This window comes from Strongylocentrotus purpuratus, unplaced genomic scaffold, assembly GCF_000002235.5.
Source record: "Strongylocentrotus purpuratus isolate Spur 01 unplaced genomic scaffold, Spur_5.0 spur5_scaffold_13, whole genome shotgun sequence".
NCBI classification, from domain to species: Eukaryota; Metazoa; Echinodermata; class Echinoidea; order Camarodonta; family Strongylocentrotidae; genus Strongylocentrotus; species Strongylocentrotus purpuratus.
The window spans coordinates 35,984,102-36,003,245 of NW_022145598.1; the positions used below are offsets into that span (position 1 = coordinate 35,984,102).

The 19,144-nt window shown below is 37.1% G+C and overlaps 1 protein-coding gene across 1 annotated transcript; it reads right to left on the reverse strand.

Moving 5' to 3' along the window:
- Nucleotides 1-140: 140 nt before the first annotated feature.
- LOC588873 (bifunctional peptidase and arginyl-hydroxylase JMJD5) lies at nt 141-18,675 on the reverse strand. The gene is made up of 10 exons (XM_030983742.1): nt 18,573-18,675; nt 16,816-17,041; nt 16,517-16,626; nt 15,991-16,143; nt 15,019-15,200; nt 14,242-14,377; nt 13,242-13,298; nt 2,295-2,729; nt 1,311-1,400; nt 141-305 (listed from the first exon to the last, which is right to left on the reverse strand). Exons 1-10 carry the CDS (start codon nt 18,588-18,590, stop codon nt 141-143), a joined length of 1,572 nt encoding a protein of 523 aa, XP_030839602.1. The 5' UTR covers nt 18,591-18,675.
- Nucleotides 18,676-19,144: the final 469 nt, after the last annotated feature.

Below are 19,144 nucleotides of genomic sequence, written 5' to 3' on the forward strand. Positions count from 1 at the left end.
AAACATACCGTATATAACTCTCACATTATTGGTCCAATTTTTTTCAAACTATCGTCATTCTCTTTTTGCGTAATTCTGCTGATTTATGCAAATGAACTTATGACAAAGGTTGGACTGCTCTTTAATGAACTTTACTATGGTCATCTCCACCAGAAACTGACGGAGAAGCTGAGAGAGAGTGACCTGACATAATGCCAACATTGAGGGGGTATGTAGAGCATCTCTCCTTCAGATAAGATACATTCCTGGTACGGTGCTTGCTTGAACAGAGGGAAAGCCTCGTCATCTATGTTTTCAACGTCCACCTGGAAAGAGAAAAGGAAACATCAGTCATCTTTCAAATGAATGAATACTTAAATTGTTGTTTTATTTGTTTTATTTTTCATAATTTGTGTCACCTTGAGTTCTCTTTTTGGTTATTCTACCTATTTGTAATACGGTAGTTTTTATGTTTTTCAAATACCAGGACCAAGATGTAAGTAGTCCTACATTTGATCTTGCTTTTGTAAATCAATATGTTATAACAACAAAATGATTTCATCTCCCAGTAGAGACATGGTGGTACCAGGTTCAAAATAAATTCCTAAAATGACAATGACATCACCAAACAAAACACCAAAGAACACCTTGATATAATTGTATTTCAAATGTTTCAACTATCTTTCAGTGGCATGTAAAAAAAATTAAATCATTTTATAAAAACCCCACACACGCAATGCAAGTCTTTTGTTCCGATTGGGCCACATTCTATACAGGCGCATCAACTAGTCAAGCCACAAGTCCCTATTATGTTAACTGCAAGTGAACTTAAAGCACCACTGCACTACTTATAGCTACTTGTGCCCTCTATATAGCAAACAATGCCTAAGTGGTGACCATTGGTCCCCCATGATCTGCTTTTTCTTATGTTAATTGAGAGCTTATTTGATGAGATAACCACCTGTCAGTGATGATGCAGGGAGGTCTAATCCCTCCTGGCCAAACTAGTGCAGTGGGGCTGAAGACTTGCAGTTGCAGCAACTGCGTAATATTTAAAGCTCCTATTTTAAATAAAGTACAGAGATTTGGAACCCCTAAAATCCAGGGGTTTTTTTTGTTGGGGGGGGGGGGGGGGGATAGTACATTTTAACAATAAAGAAAATAACTAAAATCCAGGGACCCGTTTCACAAAGCCTTTTTTAATGACAAATTACAAAAATCAGTGACAAATCTTTTGATAACCAATCAGAAGCAAGGATATCAGTAGCCTATAACAAAAACTGTAATTTGTCACTGATGACAAGTTTTGTGAAACGCCCCCCTGATTGTACCTGACTGGTGTTTGAGAGTAGTCCCTCGTGCTGGTAGAGGAGTGGAGTAGAATCCTTGGAGTATAAGCGGATGTATTTCTTACCAACAACCTGGGATTGTATCAAGCAAAGAAAGGATTCAATGGCACAAGAAAATTGAAGAAGTTCATCATGCATGTATATACGCACATTATACTAGGTGGATTTGCACACCACATCATAATTAATTAATTAATTAATTAATAAATGAAGAAAAAAAATTCTGCTTGAAAATTCCTCAAAACACAACCAGAATCAAGATGACTTTTACACGGGTTAAAGATGATGGGAACAGAACTTATTTGGAGTAATTTTCATGACATTTCATACATAGGGACTTTTAGGTTTGCGTGGACTGATACGTGTGACGTCCATTCAAGGCAGTGCATTAAAAGGAAGTCGATCGTAGCAATCCGCGTTGTCGTTGTGCAAATCTAAAAGTCCCTCATATCATTTATAAACTTGAGTTTTTAGTACGATTTCAACTTATTGAAAAATGAAGAAGATGAAAAGTGTGTGTAACAGTGGTCCCTTAAAATCATTCAGAACACAACAATATCGTTCTACATTCCCTTGCTGCCAAGTTTGGTTAAAAACTCATGATAGACTTAATACGGGTTATAAGAATTTCACATTCCTTTTTTTCTTCCCGGCAACTTCGGGAGGTGCAGCAGGGGAAGCCAATTTTATTTTTTCATACTTTGTATCCTATGTGCCATTCTATTGTACCTTCTATTGTATGTTTGAAATGCCAAATACATAAAAAAAATAATAAAAATAGCAGTTATTCTGCATAGGTAATTGACTCACCTGACAAAGAAGGTTGTGTTTGGGGTCAAAGTGTAGAGGTGAGACTGTGCCAGCAGGCCCAAACCAAGCATTGATATCAATGTCCTCCTCCTCCTCCCCCTCCTCCTCCCCCTCCTCCTCCTCCTCCTCCTTCTCTCCCTCCTCCTCCTCCTCCTCCTCTCTGTTCTCCTTCTCCTCCTCCACCTCTTTGTTCTCCTTCTCTCCCTCCTCCTCCTTATAATCATCTTTTCCTTGTCCTAATAACGTTCTCTTCATGCCTTGTTCCTTCCATCTATCTTCTCCTTGTTCTTTCACGTTATTCTCTCCTTCTTTTTTTCTTCTCTCCTTTCTTTGCTCCTCTGCCATCACTCCATCTTTCACACCAATGTCCACCTGATTCCCCTCTTCGTGGTCTGTCACAGTCTTGCTTGTATTACTTTCAGATGGCCACCTTCCTTTAGTGCCAAACCTTCTCTCACCTTCTCCGTCTGTCTCTCTTGCATCATCACTTTCAGATGGATTTATCCTCTTTCTTGGAACCTTAGATGTGCGATCTGCTAGATGCAGGCAACAGTAATCTGGAATACAAATGTCCGCTTTCAATTCTGGAATCTGTTTGAGAAGAAACAGACCATTTGTAAAACCACCAAGTATCAGATTTTAAATCTGCATTTGAATTTACAATGTATGTTATATGAAAACAATGTACAGACCATTTAAAAAAACAGAAACTCTCTTAGTTGATTTTTTTTTAATACATAAATACACCACTGTACTAGTGTACATACCAGGGGGGCGTTTCACAAAACTTGACATCAGTGACAAATGAAACAAATGAACTTATAATGTACATATCATGTTCGTGAGGAGGTAAGACGTGCTTTCTCGAGCCTCTCCCATCATGACTTCTCAAAGAGGAAAGGCCACATCGAAACGGGCTAGGGCGGCAACGCCGCCTAGCCCCGACGTGATACCATCCATACGTATACTCCTTAATGATCAGTGGGATAGAATAGAGAGCAGATTGGACCTTCTGGAAGAAACTTTTGGACAGAGGATGAGAAATTTAGAAGTAACGATAAATGGATTAAAGGAAGCTGCTGAATTTCAAAGCAAAGAAGTACAGGAAGAAAAGGGAAAAGTGGACCGCGTAGAGAAGGAGCTAAGTTTAAAGGAAAAATTACTTCAAGATGAGATTGACAAGTTAAGTGCTTATGTAGCCAGGGAGAACTTGATTTATACTGGAATCCCAGAGGTGCAGAATGAGAATGTTAAGCAGGTCCTTCGGGATCTGCATGTTGAACAGCTTCAGATTCCCGTCGAACTTGCCGACAAGATAGAATACCAGCGAGTACATCGCCTTTTCGGGAATGCTGGGGCGAGAGGGAGACCAAGAGCCATCAAAGCCCGTTTCGTCAGGTACGCGGATAGAGTGTTAGTGCAGCAACATGCTAAAAACTTAAAAGGAACAACCATGTATATATCCGAAGATATGCCAAAGAGAGTACGAGAGGTGCGGCAACCTCAAATTGCTGCTTTGAAAGCCGCGAGACGAGTCGGGAAGTAAGCCTTTTTCTCGCGGGCTGTTCCCGCAAAAAATGTTATCGACAAAGTGTGTATGCCTCCAAATTAGCAAGAAGCCTTTGTCCGGGAGATGCAAGGGAATTTCGAACGCCAGCAAGGGGCTATTAGAAGGAAGCTACCGTTAACGAAGATCCCGATATTGAGTGCTATGGCGGGAGCTACAGCGGGAGTCACCGTGTCAGCCATAGCGAGTTTCACTAAGGGAGCTACAGCGGGAGCCTTAAAGGGAGATACAGAGGTGGCGGGAGAGACCGGTGCCATGGAGTTATAATTTGATGATTTAATGGAATTGTGAATAACGACAAAATCATAAAGGATCATCATGAAAGTGCAGCGTTAATGTTACGACACCATTCAAGCCGAAAACATTCGGAGAAAGTAGGTCTTTCATGGAATCAATAATTTGTTATTGCTGCGTTTGATAGTATACAAAACCATGGAAAGCGCGGATTTTAATTTGTCTGGTTTGTTAGGTATCCAGTTTTCCCAGATCATCGTATACAGCTGATGCTTGAACGAGTGGAAAAACGAGCTATTCAAGCTCTGCTTTAATTTCGTGGGAAATCATAAGGTGAAGCTCTATAAAGTGTGCTTGAATTTGCAAACATAGGAGCCATGTGTATGATTTTCATCCAGTCCTGTGATTGGGACAAGGTGAGGCAAACATCATGAGCGGTAATCTTTAAAGAAGGGACATAACTCCAGCTGTTGAGGACTGTATGGTTCGTCAATAACCAAGAGGAGGAGCAGGGAATAGATACTACAAACGATAAGAGTAACACCGCTGGATGAGAAACGATGGAGGTAAATGTATACCAGAAAAAAATATTTAAAAAAATAAGAATAAGCATGATAAAGAACTGTAAGAAAATAAAACTTTAAAGAGACAAGTGACTAAGAAAACACGATGAGGTATTGCCATGACTTTAACATGTTTAAAGGAAGTGTTTTTTTGTTTTATTCAAGCTATGCTTTAATTTCATGGGAAATCACAAGGAAAAATGAGCTATTCAATTAGCTCTGCTTTAATTTCATGGGAAATCATAAGGTGAAGCTTTATAAAGTAGGGTGGAATTTGCAAACATAGGAGCCGAGTGAAGGAAAATGAAAGAAAAGAGGGATCTTTCTTTCCTTTTTTTGCCAAATATGCTATTTTGTTTACATGTAAGGTATTGACCCTTCCTCTGCACTCAGTATGTTTTTACTGGGTAAACTGATACTAGCATGTTTCTGAGTCTTTATTTATTTTTTTTATCTTGGAAATTCTTGTGTCAATTGTCCATCTGGGGTAAAAGGAGAAAATGAAAAGCAAGTTTTTTTATGTTTTTTTTTTTTTTTTATATCTGCCGGTATATAGTTTGTTTGGTAATTTCAATTTAGGGAATGTCAACTTCTCATAAAAATCTATTATATTCCTTATTTCTTTTCATATAAAAATACGCATTCACATTTTAAAACGTTGAAAATATTGTGGTACCATTATTTACTGGGGCTAAGATTGGGAAGGAAAATTCACTTTGCTATTGAGAAAGGGGCGTTGACATTCCCTTGATGTTGTGAGAAGTGTGTTTATTGAACGTTGAAAGAAAATGGTAATTATAATGGATTATGTAACAGATAATGAAAATGAGAATTTGAACACACCTGTGACCCTAAGATGAAAATGTCTCTTTTGAACTGTGTATACAATTTAAAGCTATGGGTGAGTAGGAATACCTCATCAACAAATGAGCTATAGGGATCTGAGAATGAAGTCGGGGTAAAGTAAGAGGTCATTACTTCCCCTTAGTCTACATCACTGAGTGGAAATCATATGCAACATGGGGGTGTTTAGAGATGTACTTAACTCCTGCTGGAAGTATGTAGTACAAAAACTGTAATTATATTAAAAGTACCATCCCTGGAAATGTTTATTTTGGAAAAGAACTGTTGTGAGAACTTTTGTTTTGCATAAATACATTTTCCAAACGGTAAAATATTCAGGAATGTAAAGTGAAAACATTTCCCGCCATATTGTATTTGTATGTATAGATTTTACGAATCAAGAATTTAAGCCTTCATTGTGACATTCCATGAGATGTAATCTGGTTGAAAGTACATGTACCGTAATTTAAAGCACCAGTCACATAAATGAAAAACATATAGTGACGTCAGGGGCAGCATTTTTGAGGGACAAAAGGCCGTGTCTAACAGTTCATGCAATTTGAGGGATTATCAACTCCTTACGAAGATGGATTGTACTCCTTATTTCTTGATATATAAAAATACGCATTATTATTTGACATAGTTGAAAATATTGTGGTGCCTTTAACTTACTGGGGCTACGTTTGGGAAGGAAAATTCACTTTGATATTGAGAAAGGGGTGTTGACATTCCCTTGATGTTGTGAGAAGTGTGTTTATTGAACGTTGAAAGAAAATGGTAATTATAATGGATTATGTAACAGATAATGAAAAGAAGATCTGAACACACCTGTGAACCTAAGATGAAAATGTCTCTTTTGAACTGCGTATACATTTTAAAGCTATGGGGGAGTAGGAACGCCTCATCAACAATTGAGCTATGGATCTGAGAATGTAGTCAGGGTTAACGGAAGGAAGAGGTTATTACTCCCCCTTAGTCTCCATCATTGAGTGAAAATCTATGCAACCTTGGTGGGTTTAGAGATGTATTTTACTCCAGCTGGAAATATACTTACAAAAACTGTAATTATATTATATTAAAGTTCAATCCCTGAATATGTGTATTTTGGAAAAGAACTGTTGTGAGAACTTTTGTTTTTGCATTAACGAATTCTCCAAACGTCGAAAATTCAGGAATGTAAAGTGAAAAAAAAAAAAATTCCCCGCCATATCGTACTTGGAGGTATAGATTTTAAGACTCAAGAATGTAAGCCTTGCGACATTCCATGAGATGTAATCTGGTTGGAAGTACCATGCAATTTAAAGCACCAGTCAAAACTCATGAATGTAAAGAGAAAATAGTACCCGCCAATTTGTACTAATATAGGCATAGGTTTGCCTTATTGCATTCCATGAGATGTCTAGCTTGTTACTTAATCTTTAAAATGTGTTATTAGAGGAATGTGAACACTGTACAACGCAAATTATAGAACAGGTTCCTTTTAAAGATATTTACAAATGGAGAGGGGGAGTGGTTTGGTGTGCATGTGTGTGTGTGTGTATAACTTACATACATACATGTACATCGCATTTCTCTTTCCTTTTCCATTTGGTAAGCAAAGTAATCCAACTAATCAATAGCCATGAACACGTGAGTGGCTTCCTCAGCTATGATTGGTCAGCGAGAGCTGGAGGGCGAAAGTGTTATTTTGTTTTTTTCGTCACCGGCTTCTCGTGGTCACCAACGCCGGACATGCTGATTGGCTGAATGGTCTTTGCGACGGCAGGAGGGCGGGACGTGTTTTGAGACAAGTCTCGTCCCCAGCTGGTCCTAGACACTTCAGTTGATCGAGACATATGGCACCTGAAATATACAACATAATCGTCGATTTGTTTCTGCTCTCCCCCCTTTAATAGTAAATATCCATGTAATCTTACAATCTTAGCAGGAGGATTAACGTTAATGCCTGGTGAAGCACAGCTGATGAATAGAAATATTTTTGGAAAGCATAAATGATTTGGACGAGTGAGATACTTTTTCATCTATGATTGACCTGCGAGAGCTGGAGGACGAGAGTGGCTCTTTAGATCTCGTCACCGGCTGCTTGTGGCCACTGTCTATGACGGCAGGTGGGTGGGACGTTGTTCTTTTATTTAGAAAAGTCTCGTCCCCAGCCGGTCTTAGACACCAGCGAGGTCTTTAAATTAACTATACATTTTATATCTAGACTCTGTTTTGAGAGAAATTAAAAGGGGAAAATAAATAATGCCCTTTTACGATTACCTTAAGCCGGTCGTTAACAGTAAAAAAAGAAAAAAAGAAGAGGAATAGTTCAGAAGTTAATTAATTCGTTTTCTTAAAATAAAAATAAAATAAAAAGATGGGAGGGGAAGAAACTCCTTATATACTGTAAAGTTTATAATGGTATCAAAAGCCATTTGGTTGGGTACAAGCTGTTGAAGCTTAAAGTGTGCATGGGGTTTATTTATTACGTTCGTTTATTACGTTTTTTATTTTAAAATATTATATATAGCCGTTTGAGCCTGGGGCGAAAGTATCATTAGTTACACATTATCTGAATCCGTTAATTATGAGGTCAAGTTATATCGTCTGGAGTTGTGATAAATTGCTCTGTTTTATTTTCGGTGTTGGTTTTTTTTTTGTCACAGTAAGAAGACTGTATTAATACTTTGTTTAAAAGGCTGCCACGCCATGATTTAGAATAAGTGATGGGAGGGGTTTCGAACATGACAGCATATATTATGCTTATGTGTATGAATGTGGTTGATAGTGTTGAAGGGTTGGGTGATGGTATGTGTGGTATGTTTTCCGGTTACGATGTCTGCCTGTACTTGTTTAATTTGCAATCTAACTTGAAAGTGTTTGTTTTTCCTAGAGTTGGAAATGCATCAAGCTTCCCATCTACTGTGAAACTGTCACCACTATGTACATTTCTAAAGGTTCTTTGTTACTGGTATAGATTACTCTCAGTTAATGTCAGAGGACTGGGAGATTTTTCAGTGGTGCAAAATGTCGGCAAATATGATATTCTTGTAGGAAACCTTTAGCACAGAAGACATTGAATACAGTTGGAAGGGTGATTGGGAAGGCTCAATGTTTTTTAGCCACAGGAGTAACCACAGTAGGGGGGTTATTGTAATGTTTAAACCAGGTATTACTTTTGTTGTGGAAAAAACCTTAATTGACGAAGGGGGAAGATACGTCATCATTAAAGGCAAATGTCAAGGCGAAAAGCTAATATTAGGAAGTGTGTACTTTCCCACAAGGAATAAAGAAAACGCCCAATGTGATTTTCTGTCTGATCTAAATAAAATAATTTGTTCTGTATTTAGTCAAGAATATTCCTTGATAATTGGAGGAGACTTCAATGTTATTATGAATCATAATTTGGATTACATGGGTGCAAGTAATATTTCGAAAAGCAAATATAGGGACTCATTATTAGACTTTCTAGATAAGCTTGATTTAATTGACGTGTGGCGTAAGCGTCATCCTAATAAGAAAGAATTCACTTTCAGACAGAAGCAGCCATTAGTTCAGAGAAGATTGGATTATATCTTCATTTCTTCGAAAGTAGACAAGTTGATAAGAAAGTCTGAAATTTTGCCTTCTATTACACCTGACCATGCTGGAGTTAGAATAGAATTTAACAATTTAGTCGATAATTTTGTTTATGGGAAATCGTATTGGAAGTTTAATAGTAGTCTATGTAATGAAAAAGATTTTGTAGATGGGGTAAAAAAGAAAATTTCTGAAATAGAGGAAACTTGGCGGAATCAAATAACGAGCAAAATTAAATTTTGGGATTTTATGAAATTGAAATTAAGAGAATATATAATGAAATTCTCCCGTGAAAGAGCAAAAATCAGAAGAGAGTCCACATGGAAAAATTGGAAAAAGAAATTAAAGACCTGGAATATCGATTGAAGATCAACATTAATTGTCATAAAAGTATTCAGGATGAAATTGACATGAAAAAAATGGAATTAGAGAAGCTTTTCGACTATTCACGTCAAGGGTTAAAAGTCCGTTCAAGGGCAGAATGGTCTGAAGAAGGAGAAAAAAATTCAAATTTTTTTGAACAATTACTAAAGTCAAATAAAAGGAAAAGTGTGATTAAGGAGATATATAATGAAAATAAGGAAACTGTGAGGGATGGCAAAGGGATTTTGAAGATTATTAGGGAGTTTTACGAGAATTTATATGCATGTAAAAATGGTGAAATTACAGAGGATATTGAAAATATGTTCTTAAATGAATTACCCAAATTAAGTAAAGAAAATAAAGAGTATTGTGAAGGCAAAATAACACTGGCAGAATGCTATCAGGCAGTAAAGGAAATGAAATGGAACAAATCACCAGGCAATGACGGCTTCTCGACTGAGTTTTATTTCACGTTCTGGCCGATTTTAGGGAAAACAATAGTGGAGGCTTTTAATGAAGATTTTGAAACAAAAATGTTATCTAACTCAGAGACAGGGGGTAATTACACTAATTGAGAAAGAAGGCAAAGACCCTTTGTTCATGAAAAACTATATAGGCCAATTACTCTCTTAAATGTAGATTATAAAATATTGTCGAAAGTATTAGCTACAAGGGTAAAGGAGGTATTGGAGGATATTATTCATTACGATCAGGTGGGCTATGTTAAAGATCGGAATATTGGGGAAGCGGTTCGGTTAATTGATGATACATTCTTTCAGTCCTTGTATCAACCTGTAGGCTTTTTAATTGCCGTAGATTTTGAAAAGGCTTTCGATTGCATTTCCCATAAACTTTTATTTAAAGCTTTGGAACAGTTTGGGTTTGGTAAAGTTTTGTGTTCTTGGGTTAAAACCCTCTACACTAATGTTAGCAGTTGCGTGATGAACGGGGGACACTCAACAGGATATTTTGGAATTAATAGAGGGGTAAGACAAGGCGACCCCCTATCTCCATATTTATTTGTAATAGTTATCGAATTACTAGCTCGTTATATTAGGAAAGATGAGAGCATTAAAGGGGTAGGATTCGGGAATAAAGAAATAAAGCAAGTTTTGTATGCAGATGATATTACATTGTTTTTAAAAGATATGGATTCAATTAATAAAGTGAAGAAAGTTTTCAAAAACTTTGAAAAAATAAGTGGATTGAAGATAAATATGGATAAGACAAATTTTATGTGGTTAGGAGAGGAAAGTGATAGGCCGGGTTTACCTTTTTTTGGACATAGGGTACAACATATAAAGATCCTAGGGGTATATTTCACACGTCATTCCAAAATAAAAGATGATTTGAACTATAAGGAAATTTTGAGCAAAATCAAAAGACTAATCGGTTGGTGGAAGCAACGAGATTTAACGATGTTTGGCAAAATTAAATTGTTGAAGATATATGTATTTTCAAAACTAAATTATGTTTCGTCTCTTATGACAGTCCCACAAAACATTTTTGAAGAAATCGAAAAGATTTCTTTTAATTTTATTTGGGGAGGGAGAGACAGAATAAAACGGAAAATTTTATATCAAGATTACTGCGCTGGGGGACTCAGAGTAACGAATTTTAAGATATTTATCAAGACTCAGAGAATAATGTGGATCAAACGGTTGCTCTATGGAGAAAAGTATTCAGGTTGGAAAGTAACCTTTGACCACTTTTTCAGATCACTGGGGGGTCGAATTATATTTCTTTGTAATTATGATATAAATAAAATGGACTTGAAGGGTATACCATCTTTTTATAAAGACATGTTGAAGGCATGGCAAGAATTAGATAAATGCAGACACTTTGGAGAAAATAAGAATAATCCGATTATATTTAGCAATAAGTGTATATGTCTCAGCAATAAAACATTTTTTTTTTCAATTGTCAGAGGTCATTTAAAACCGATCTTACATTTTTTAAATTTGGGTTTGCAACTAAAAGCTTGCTTAGAATTCAAAAGATCTTTTCAGCAATCAGAAACGAATGGATACAAAGTGATTTTATGGAAGTGGACATTGAAAATTTTGAAATATTGAGAATTGATGATATTTGGACGTTTACAGAAACTATGTGATATAAAATCTAGGCGGTTATATGATTACTTCATTGAAGACCTTCAAAAAGAGTATACATTACATGTTACAGATGGCAACTGTCAATTTGATCTTGGAATGACAGAGTTGAAAGAAACATTCACAAGGATGAAAGGTGCAATGCTTTGTAATAAACATAGAGAGTTTCAATACAAACAATTACAAGGGGCTGTATATACGAAAAGAGAGCTCTTTAAATTTGGTTTTGAGTCAGACCATTTTTGTTCCTTTTGTAGACTAGAAGTAGAGATATACCAACCTTTATTTTTAGATTGTCTTAAAGTTAAAAGATTATTTTCAATTCAAAAGACTTTATTTCCGTTAAAAAACATACAAATATATACATGTGATAAAGTACAAACAGTTTAAAATATACAAATCATGAGCATTAAATTAAATTAATTTAAACAAACTGTGAAAATGAGTAAAAGGAAAAGGGAGCACCTGTAGGAAGCTTATGTTAGCTTGTTGATTCAGGCGTCCAAATGAATAAAATAATTACACAGATATAATAACATAATAATGAGTATTGCGCATGTATTTGTTCTACCCCCCCCCCCCTCCCTCCCTCCCTCCCTCCCATCCCCCACCCCCACCACCACCTCCCCCCTCCCCCTTCTTTCTCTCTTATGGTTATTTACAAATTATATTTTATTTTAAGATAGGTGTTAAACTAAAACAAATTATAGGGATAATAGATATATTTTAAGTTTTTTCTTGAATGAGTTTAAGTAAACATATTGAGTAAGAGAGGATGGAAGAGAATTCCATACTATGGGCCCTGTATACCTTACCGATTGTTGCATGTACTGTTTATCAATATTCCAAATGTGTAACTTTAGACTATTTCGAGTATTATATTTATGAATTTTAGAGTTAGTTTGGAACATAGTGGCAAAAGATGATGGTGCATTACCTTTAATACATTTGAATACAAACACAGCATTTTTATATTTATTTAGGCTATAAATATTGAGGGTATTTAACTGTCTAAATAAAGGTTTATGGCAGGAGGTAATTCAAAAGTTACATTTAATCGAAATTGACATTGATGATTGGAAACCCATATTTATGGGAATATCCGGCAATACTACTAGAATATTTGTAATAAATTGTATCATATTTTTAGTAAAGTATATCATTTTTATTTCTAGAAAAGAAGGAACTTTGCCATCTGTACAGAAAACAGTACATATGCTTAAAAATTACAGAGACGAGGAATACAAAATAGCCTTCAAAAAGGGGAAACTGGGGATGCACTTACAGAAATGGGAACAAATCGATGCATTTTTACCTTAATGGACGTGGGTATTATGTGGGTATTATTATTATTATTAGTATTATTAATTCTCTCTCGTGTACAGGTGGACAAACCGGAACAGGTGCATGCAGCATGTGTGTCGGCGTGAAGGGGGTGTGAGATGGGTGGGCTAGGGGGGGGGGGGGGGGGGGGGGGGGGGGGGGGGGGGGGAAGGGGGTGAAGTTTGTGTTTGTATGGTTGTTAATGTGTGTGAAAGGGGGTGTGGTGATCAAGAGTCATACATTTATAAGTAAAATCTTCACAAAGCATAGAGAATAACATACTTAATAGAACATCCATGAATCCTTAGAAAATCAAAACAAAATTGATTATACCTGTACATTTGTACATTACAATACCCTATTTCCTTTTCAAGAAAAAAAAGAAGTAAACTACGTCCCATATACTTGAGCATTATTTTTTCTCTCATTTCAGTCAATTTATTTTCCTAAACAACAAAAGCATAAGAAAGTGTAGAAACATTTAAAAAGGAAGGCATAAAACACATGCAAATGATTGTACATGGAATGAAAGCTTTACCTGATCAAACAGCTGATGTTGTGCGAGGTATCCCACCCTAGGGCTAAACCCTGAATCCTGTGACACAGAAGAGATGGGAGGTGGAGAGGGAGGTAACGACATGAGGATAATTGTTAATGTGACTAGGTAACATTGCCTCAGATTCTGAAACAAAATCCTGGATTTAGCTCATGCTGCAATCATAATTATAAACCTTTAGGTCAGTCAGGAATCCAATGACTTTTAAAAGCTGATCGCCTGTCTGATTATCTAGATATTTATGATTGGAAATTGAAATTTCATTATTTTGTTTTCCTAATGGTTTTTATTACACTACAGTCTATTGGGGAAAATGAGAGTGGTAAAACTGGTCACTCAAAGATTTTTAATCTTTTGAGGCACTTCATGATCATTTTGTAGAGCAATTTTTTTAGAGCTTCAATATTACATCATATTATAGACACTGATAACACGTAGAGCCATGCATCTCAGATTTAACATTGGTAAAAGATGCCTTTAATGTGTTCTTGTAAAGCGCTCATTTCTGTCACATGCACAACATTCCTGGTGCTCCAGCAATTCTACCCTGGCTTCAGCACAGCTGCTATCAAGATGCTCTAACATTGTGAGGAATTGATTCCCGCCATTTACTACACCTGGGTGGAGAGCGGCAAATGTGAATTAGTGTCTTGCCAAAGGGCCTTTGTGCCAGGTTTTTGGAAATCAAAACCCTGACCTCTTGATTAATAAAAGTCACATGAATGAACCACTACCCTAAGACGAGTAGGGACAGGTTTGACTATTCTGAAACAATTTAAATTGGTTGGCAGATTTGTACATTATAGATTTCCCTCCATACCTTCTCAATGTCAATGTGGTGATCGATGAATCCCCCCTCCCACCCCCTTACCTTCTCAATGTCAATGTGGTGATCGATGAATCCCCCCCCCCCCCCACCCCCTTACCTTCTCAATGTCAATGTGGTGATCGATGAATCCCCCCCCTCCCCCCACCCCCTTACCTTCTCAATGTCAATGTGGTGATCGATGAAGTCCTGAAGCGTCATCATAGACTGTGACCAACTATCATCCGTGTACTTGGATCCCAGCTCAACCGGTACTGTACGCTTCCCTGCTATCGCACGCAGGTAAGACAGGCTACAATTAATATCAAACATACAGACAATACAGATTAATCATCTCAGCATGGTCAAATTTGTAAATACAGTGATTTTAAAAATTTGATCCAGGATATAGTTTCATCAAAGATGTAGGGATAAGGTTTGGGTTGCTGTTGGGTTGAATCTTAGGTCTACAGTTAGGGTTCTTGAGAGGATTATGTAAAATATAGTGTTCTGTCGGCAGAATAGATGTTGCTGGAGTTTATGTCATGCAATTTTTCATCTTATTTAATGTACCCGGTAAGTCAATTCATACTTGAAAGATAAAACATAGTCTGTTTATAATACAGGAAAAAGAAAGTAAGCAATAAGTCTATAATGACATACATACATGTACCGGTAATGCTAATTAAAGCCACATGGTACTACTTGTAGCTACTTGCTTCCTCTTTATAGAAAACAATGCATAATCGGTGACCATTGGTCCCTCATGATCCTCTTTCTCTTATGTTAATTGAGAGCTGGGTTGATGAGATTGCCACATGTCAGTGACCTCCCTGTGTGGTCTAATCCCTCCTAGCCAAACTAGTACAGACGGCCTTTAAAATACTTCAATTGGGTATCATCTTGCTTCATTCATCCATCAAAGGTAAGCAAAGGTCATGACCTCTGACATACCTCCAACGTCTGTGACTTCTAGCAGGCCAGTGGTTCATTGCCTCCTCTATGAGGACTGGTGATCCTTTCTCCATATTATCAAGCAGGAAAGCATGAAGAGAAGGGGACACCACTCTGGGTATTTCATGGTCTGCATGGATAGTGGGCTCAGGGTGATGATCCAATTTCATTCTTTTGTGTTTCTGTGAAAAGATTGAAAGTACCGATAATAATATTTAAATAATAATAATATTTCTGCTTACGGTATATAGCGCTTAATACATTGGGAATATATCTGAGTTTTTAAGTGCTTTACATTATTACCCCGTTCATCATATTTTGGCTTGCCTGCACACAATGTATGCACTTTTCCCACTCCCTGGGGAGTATTCCAACAAGAGCTACTAGGCTCAAATTGCTAAGCATACCACACTGGCTTTCAAATCCTACCGGGTACCCATTTAACACCTGGGTTGAGTGTGGCAAACGAAGATCAATGTGTGTCAAAGAACATTAGTACCGTGGCATGACTAAAACCGGGGACACGACGTTTCCACTCGACCACAACACCTCCACCAGACAGCTAAAGGTTACTCCTCTGTCCCATGGCCAACAATAAATCAATTGTTGTGAGGCTGGCAAAAGGCATTCTATTCAGCAAATTTCTGGTAACTTGCTTCTACGGTTTTGATTGCTCTACATTATGTTGTACCCTGTTTTTATGAATGACAGGGATATCTCAAATTTTAGACTTAAGTAAATATTGATGATAGCTATTTAGTTTGCGAAGTGCCTAATAAGAACCTATTTTTTAAAGTTACAAACGTTTATATGTTAACGGCCTTCTGCTTAACACAATAGTGCAGTTCCGCATTTAGCAGAATATTGCAACGCGCTTTTGCCACCTACACAAACGGAATCATATAAGTTCATCAAAGAAGATACAGTTTGATTACTGGTAGAAACTAAAAAGAATCTCTATTCCTCACAAACCTGTCCTTTGAGCCCTATACCATCTGCATCATCTTCTCTGCATTCCATAGCAACCCCTCCTGCTGCATGTAGACACGATGCAAGCTGTGTTAGGATCCCGTTCATGATAGGAGCACCCATCAGCAATCCTCGATCACAGGCCGATAGTGCGTCCTGATCAAATACAAATAATAATTTTAAAAATAAAAAAAAAATTAATGTGCTTCCCAGTGATGTTATCAAATAGAATAAGTGAGTTTCTAGATGGTCAAGATTTTGAGGGATTGCTGGTTACAGAGAATTCCGGATAGCTTTTTCCAATGTGTGGAAAAAACAAATGACTTGTATGATAATGCAACAAGTAATAATCAAGGAAGCGGGCACAAAGTGACAATCTTACAGTTAGTCTTTGATTATATTTTCAATATCATACATCATGATCGAATTGCAAATGAGAAATTCCCAGTGTCTTCTTTGGAGATCTCAAATTCAAAAAATGGTGGTCTTTCTTTGCAATTAATGAATGTTCAAAAGAAGGGTGTTATACCTGTACGATCTCTGGTGTTTGAGGCATCTTGCTCGAGATACACAGCACCTTGAGAAGAGAGGCAAAGGAGAATACATGTCTCCAGGCAATCTGAACATCCTTCCAGTGACCTGCAGTATGTAGAAGAACAACAATGAAATTGAAAATAATTATAAAATATTGGATGGCTTTGAGTGTGATACAAGAATATTTTGATTGAGCTATGGAAATATTAGACGAGTCAAAGTAGCTTTAAGGAGTTAAGGACAAGATGAAAATGTTTGGGCCTCCAAATCAACGAGAGAGAAAGTATATCCAACCTGTGTTGAGCTTCTCCCACGTCACATCCAGAAGTTCTTCCGACTGCTGCTCGGCAAGACGTCTGTCGCCATGGAAACATTGCCAAGCACATTCTTTCAGGAGACATTTGATGGCATCGGATCCAGGAAGAGAGCTCCAATCGATTCCCGTCTCTAGGTCTAAACATTCCAGGGATGCTGGGACAATGCCCTCTATTGAACACGGCTTCCTATGCATGTTTATCATCTGAGGGCAAGACAAGAGCAAAATTAAGGCCATCACATACCCCTACAACCAGATTTGCTTCAAGATTATAAAAGAAATTAAAGTGTGATCAGAAATTAATTTTCATTTTACTTCTTCCTCATTGAGAAAGCACATCTTATATGATTCATCATTTTTGGTCTTCATCATACTGACAAATTGATAAAGGAATAATCTATCCTTGAGCACGATATCATATACACTCTTTGATGAATTTGTCATTTTAGTCATTAAAGATACAAAGAATCGCTGAAGAAAAGCCAAAGCAAAACTAATAGTAATATTAAGTAGTCTAAGCCAAGGCATGGGAATATGAATGAGCTCAGAAAAAAAAATTATTAAAAAGAGAAAATGAATTTGAAAGACGACGTGTGAACAGTAACTTTAATAAAAATCACAATGCTTAATATATCAAAATTTTCTCACAAGTTACCATTTCATTATCAATTTTAACAGAGAGAAAAAAAGGACAAATGAAAAATGAGCAAGTTAAAAGAATAGTAAGCCCTAGGCTAGACAGCAATAACCATCTGATTTGGGTCATTTCTTTAATAAAACTGACATTTGTTGTCATTCCCCAATACAGATGGCAACCCAGAGATCTCGTACCGCGGGGGTAGCTATAGCCCACAATGGCAGCTTTTTGTGTCAAAACATTTTCTCCCCGATTTTCTTTATTTAGATCTAATTTTCTGATTTCTAAATCAGATGTAAATTAGGTCGGTATGTCATTTGTCCTAATTACAGTTATCAAAATTTGATAACTTAATATTAAATACGTAATTTATGGACTTACTTATATGAATTATCCAATTTGTATCTCAGATCCGCGAAGCAGTACGTTCATGCATTCGAAATATTACCCGGCGGCCGATATATTTCCGGGTCCACCTACCAAAACATAGCCAAATGGCCAATCAGAGCACTCGTTTCGTGGGAGTTCGTTGGTCAAGCTGGGCCGACTCGTACGTAGCTACGGTAGCTATTGGACGTTCGAAAAGAAAAAATGAATATTCATCAACTAAAACCAAGACGGATAATGTTGACGACGAGACTTTCTCGGATTAATCATTAATTTAGGATCTAAATGAGCAAGCTATCGTAAGTCAAATAAGCTATATATATGTTATTTTTAATTTGTGTTGTAATTGCAGCAGTTATGAGGATGTAAAGAGTGAAAATCTCGTTGCATATCTCATTCATCGCGGTCCGGTCGAACCGAACCATTTGTTCCGTACAGTGCCTCACAGAAAGAGGTCCCCAGACTTCAGTCTCTATAATCGGAGGTCTAGTGGAGCCAGACGTAGTCTCAGTGGAACAACCGACGATTAGAGAGACTGAAGTTTTCGGTCTAGCCCTAGGCCTACATCGATATAGGTATGTGGGGCATGATGAAAGACAAAATTTCCCAGAGACGCAAAATCTGAACAAAACATCATGGTTTTATGAACTAATGAAACCTTCTTGTTTTTGTTTCACTTCTTTCTTATTTTCTATATATCTTGATACTTACATAATTGAGTTTAACCATTCAACGTCTGCCTGTTTAGTGTCAGTGTCAGTGTTTCTAGAAGCAGAAACTTTTTCAGTCACCGTATTTAGTCTTTTGTCAAGACATCATCTCTTATTTACTTCCAGCGGAGCATGCATAAAACCGACCAAATACGTTAGTATTTTTTTTTTGAGGGGGGGGGGGGGAGGGGGTGTGTAGCCCCAAAACGAATCGTACCCCTTCCCCTTTAAAATGTCAGTGGTTCATCTTTAATAAACAAACCCAATAACGGGCCCCCTGTCTTTGAAGCTATATGACCTTTTATTCATTGTTCTGGGGGGGGGGGGGGGGGGGGGTGAGAATTCGGGAATAGGGATTATAATTAAAAAGACACCAACATATTATGACAATTTATATGTTTGTTTATTTCATAGGTGGTAGTTATTGTTTGTTTGTTAGCGATTTAATGACAAAAAAATCTGGATAAATTTCGTAGGCCTATATATTGCCTATTGAATTTCTTTTCTATACTTTGATCTGTTATATAAGCCCCCTTTTCAAAATTAAGGGCACTTTTCTGCTTTTTCAGAGGA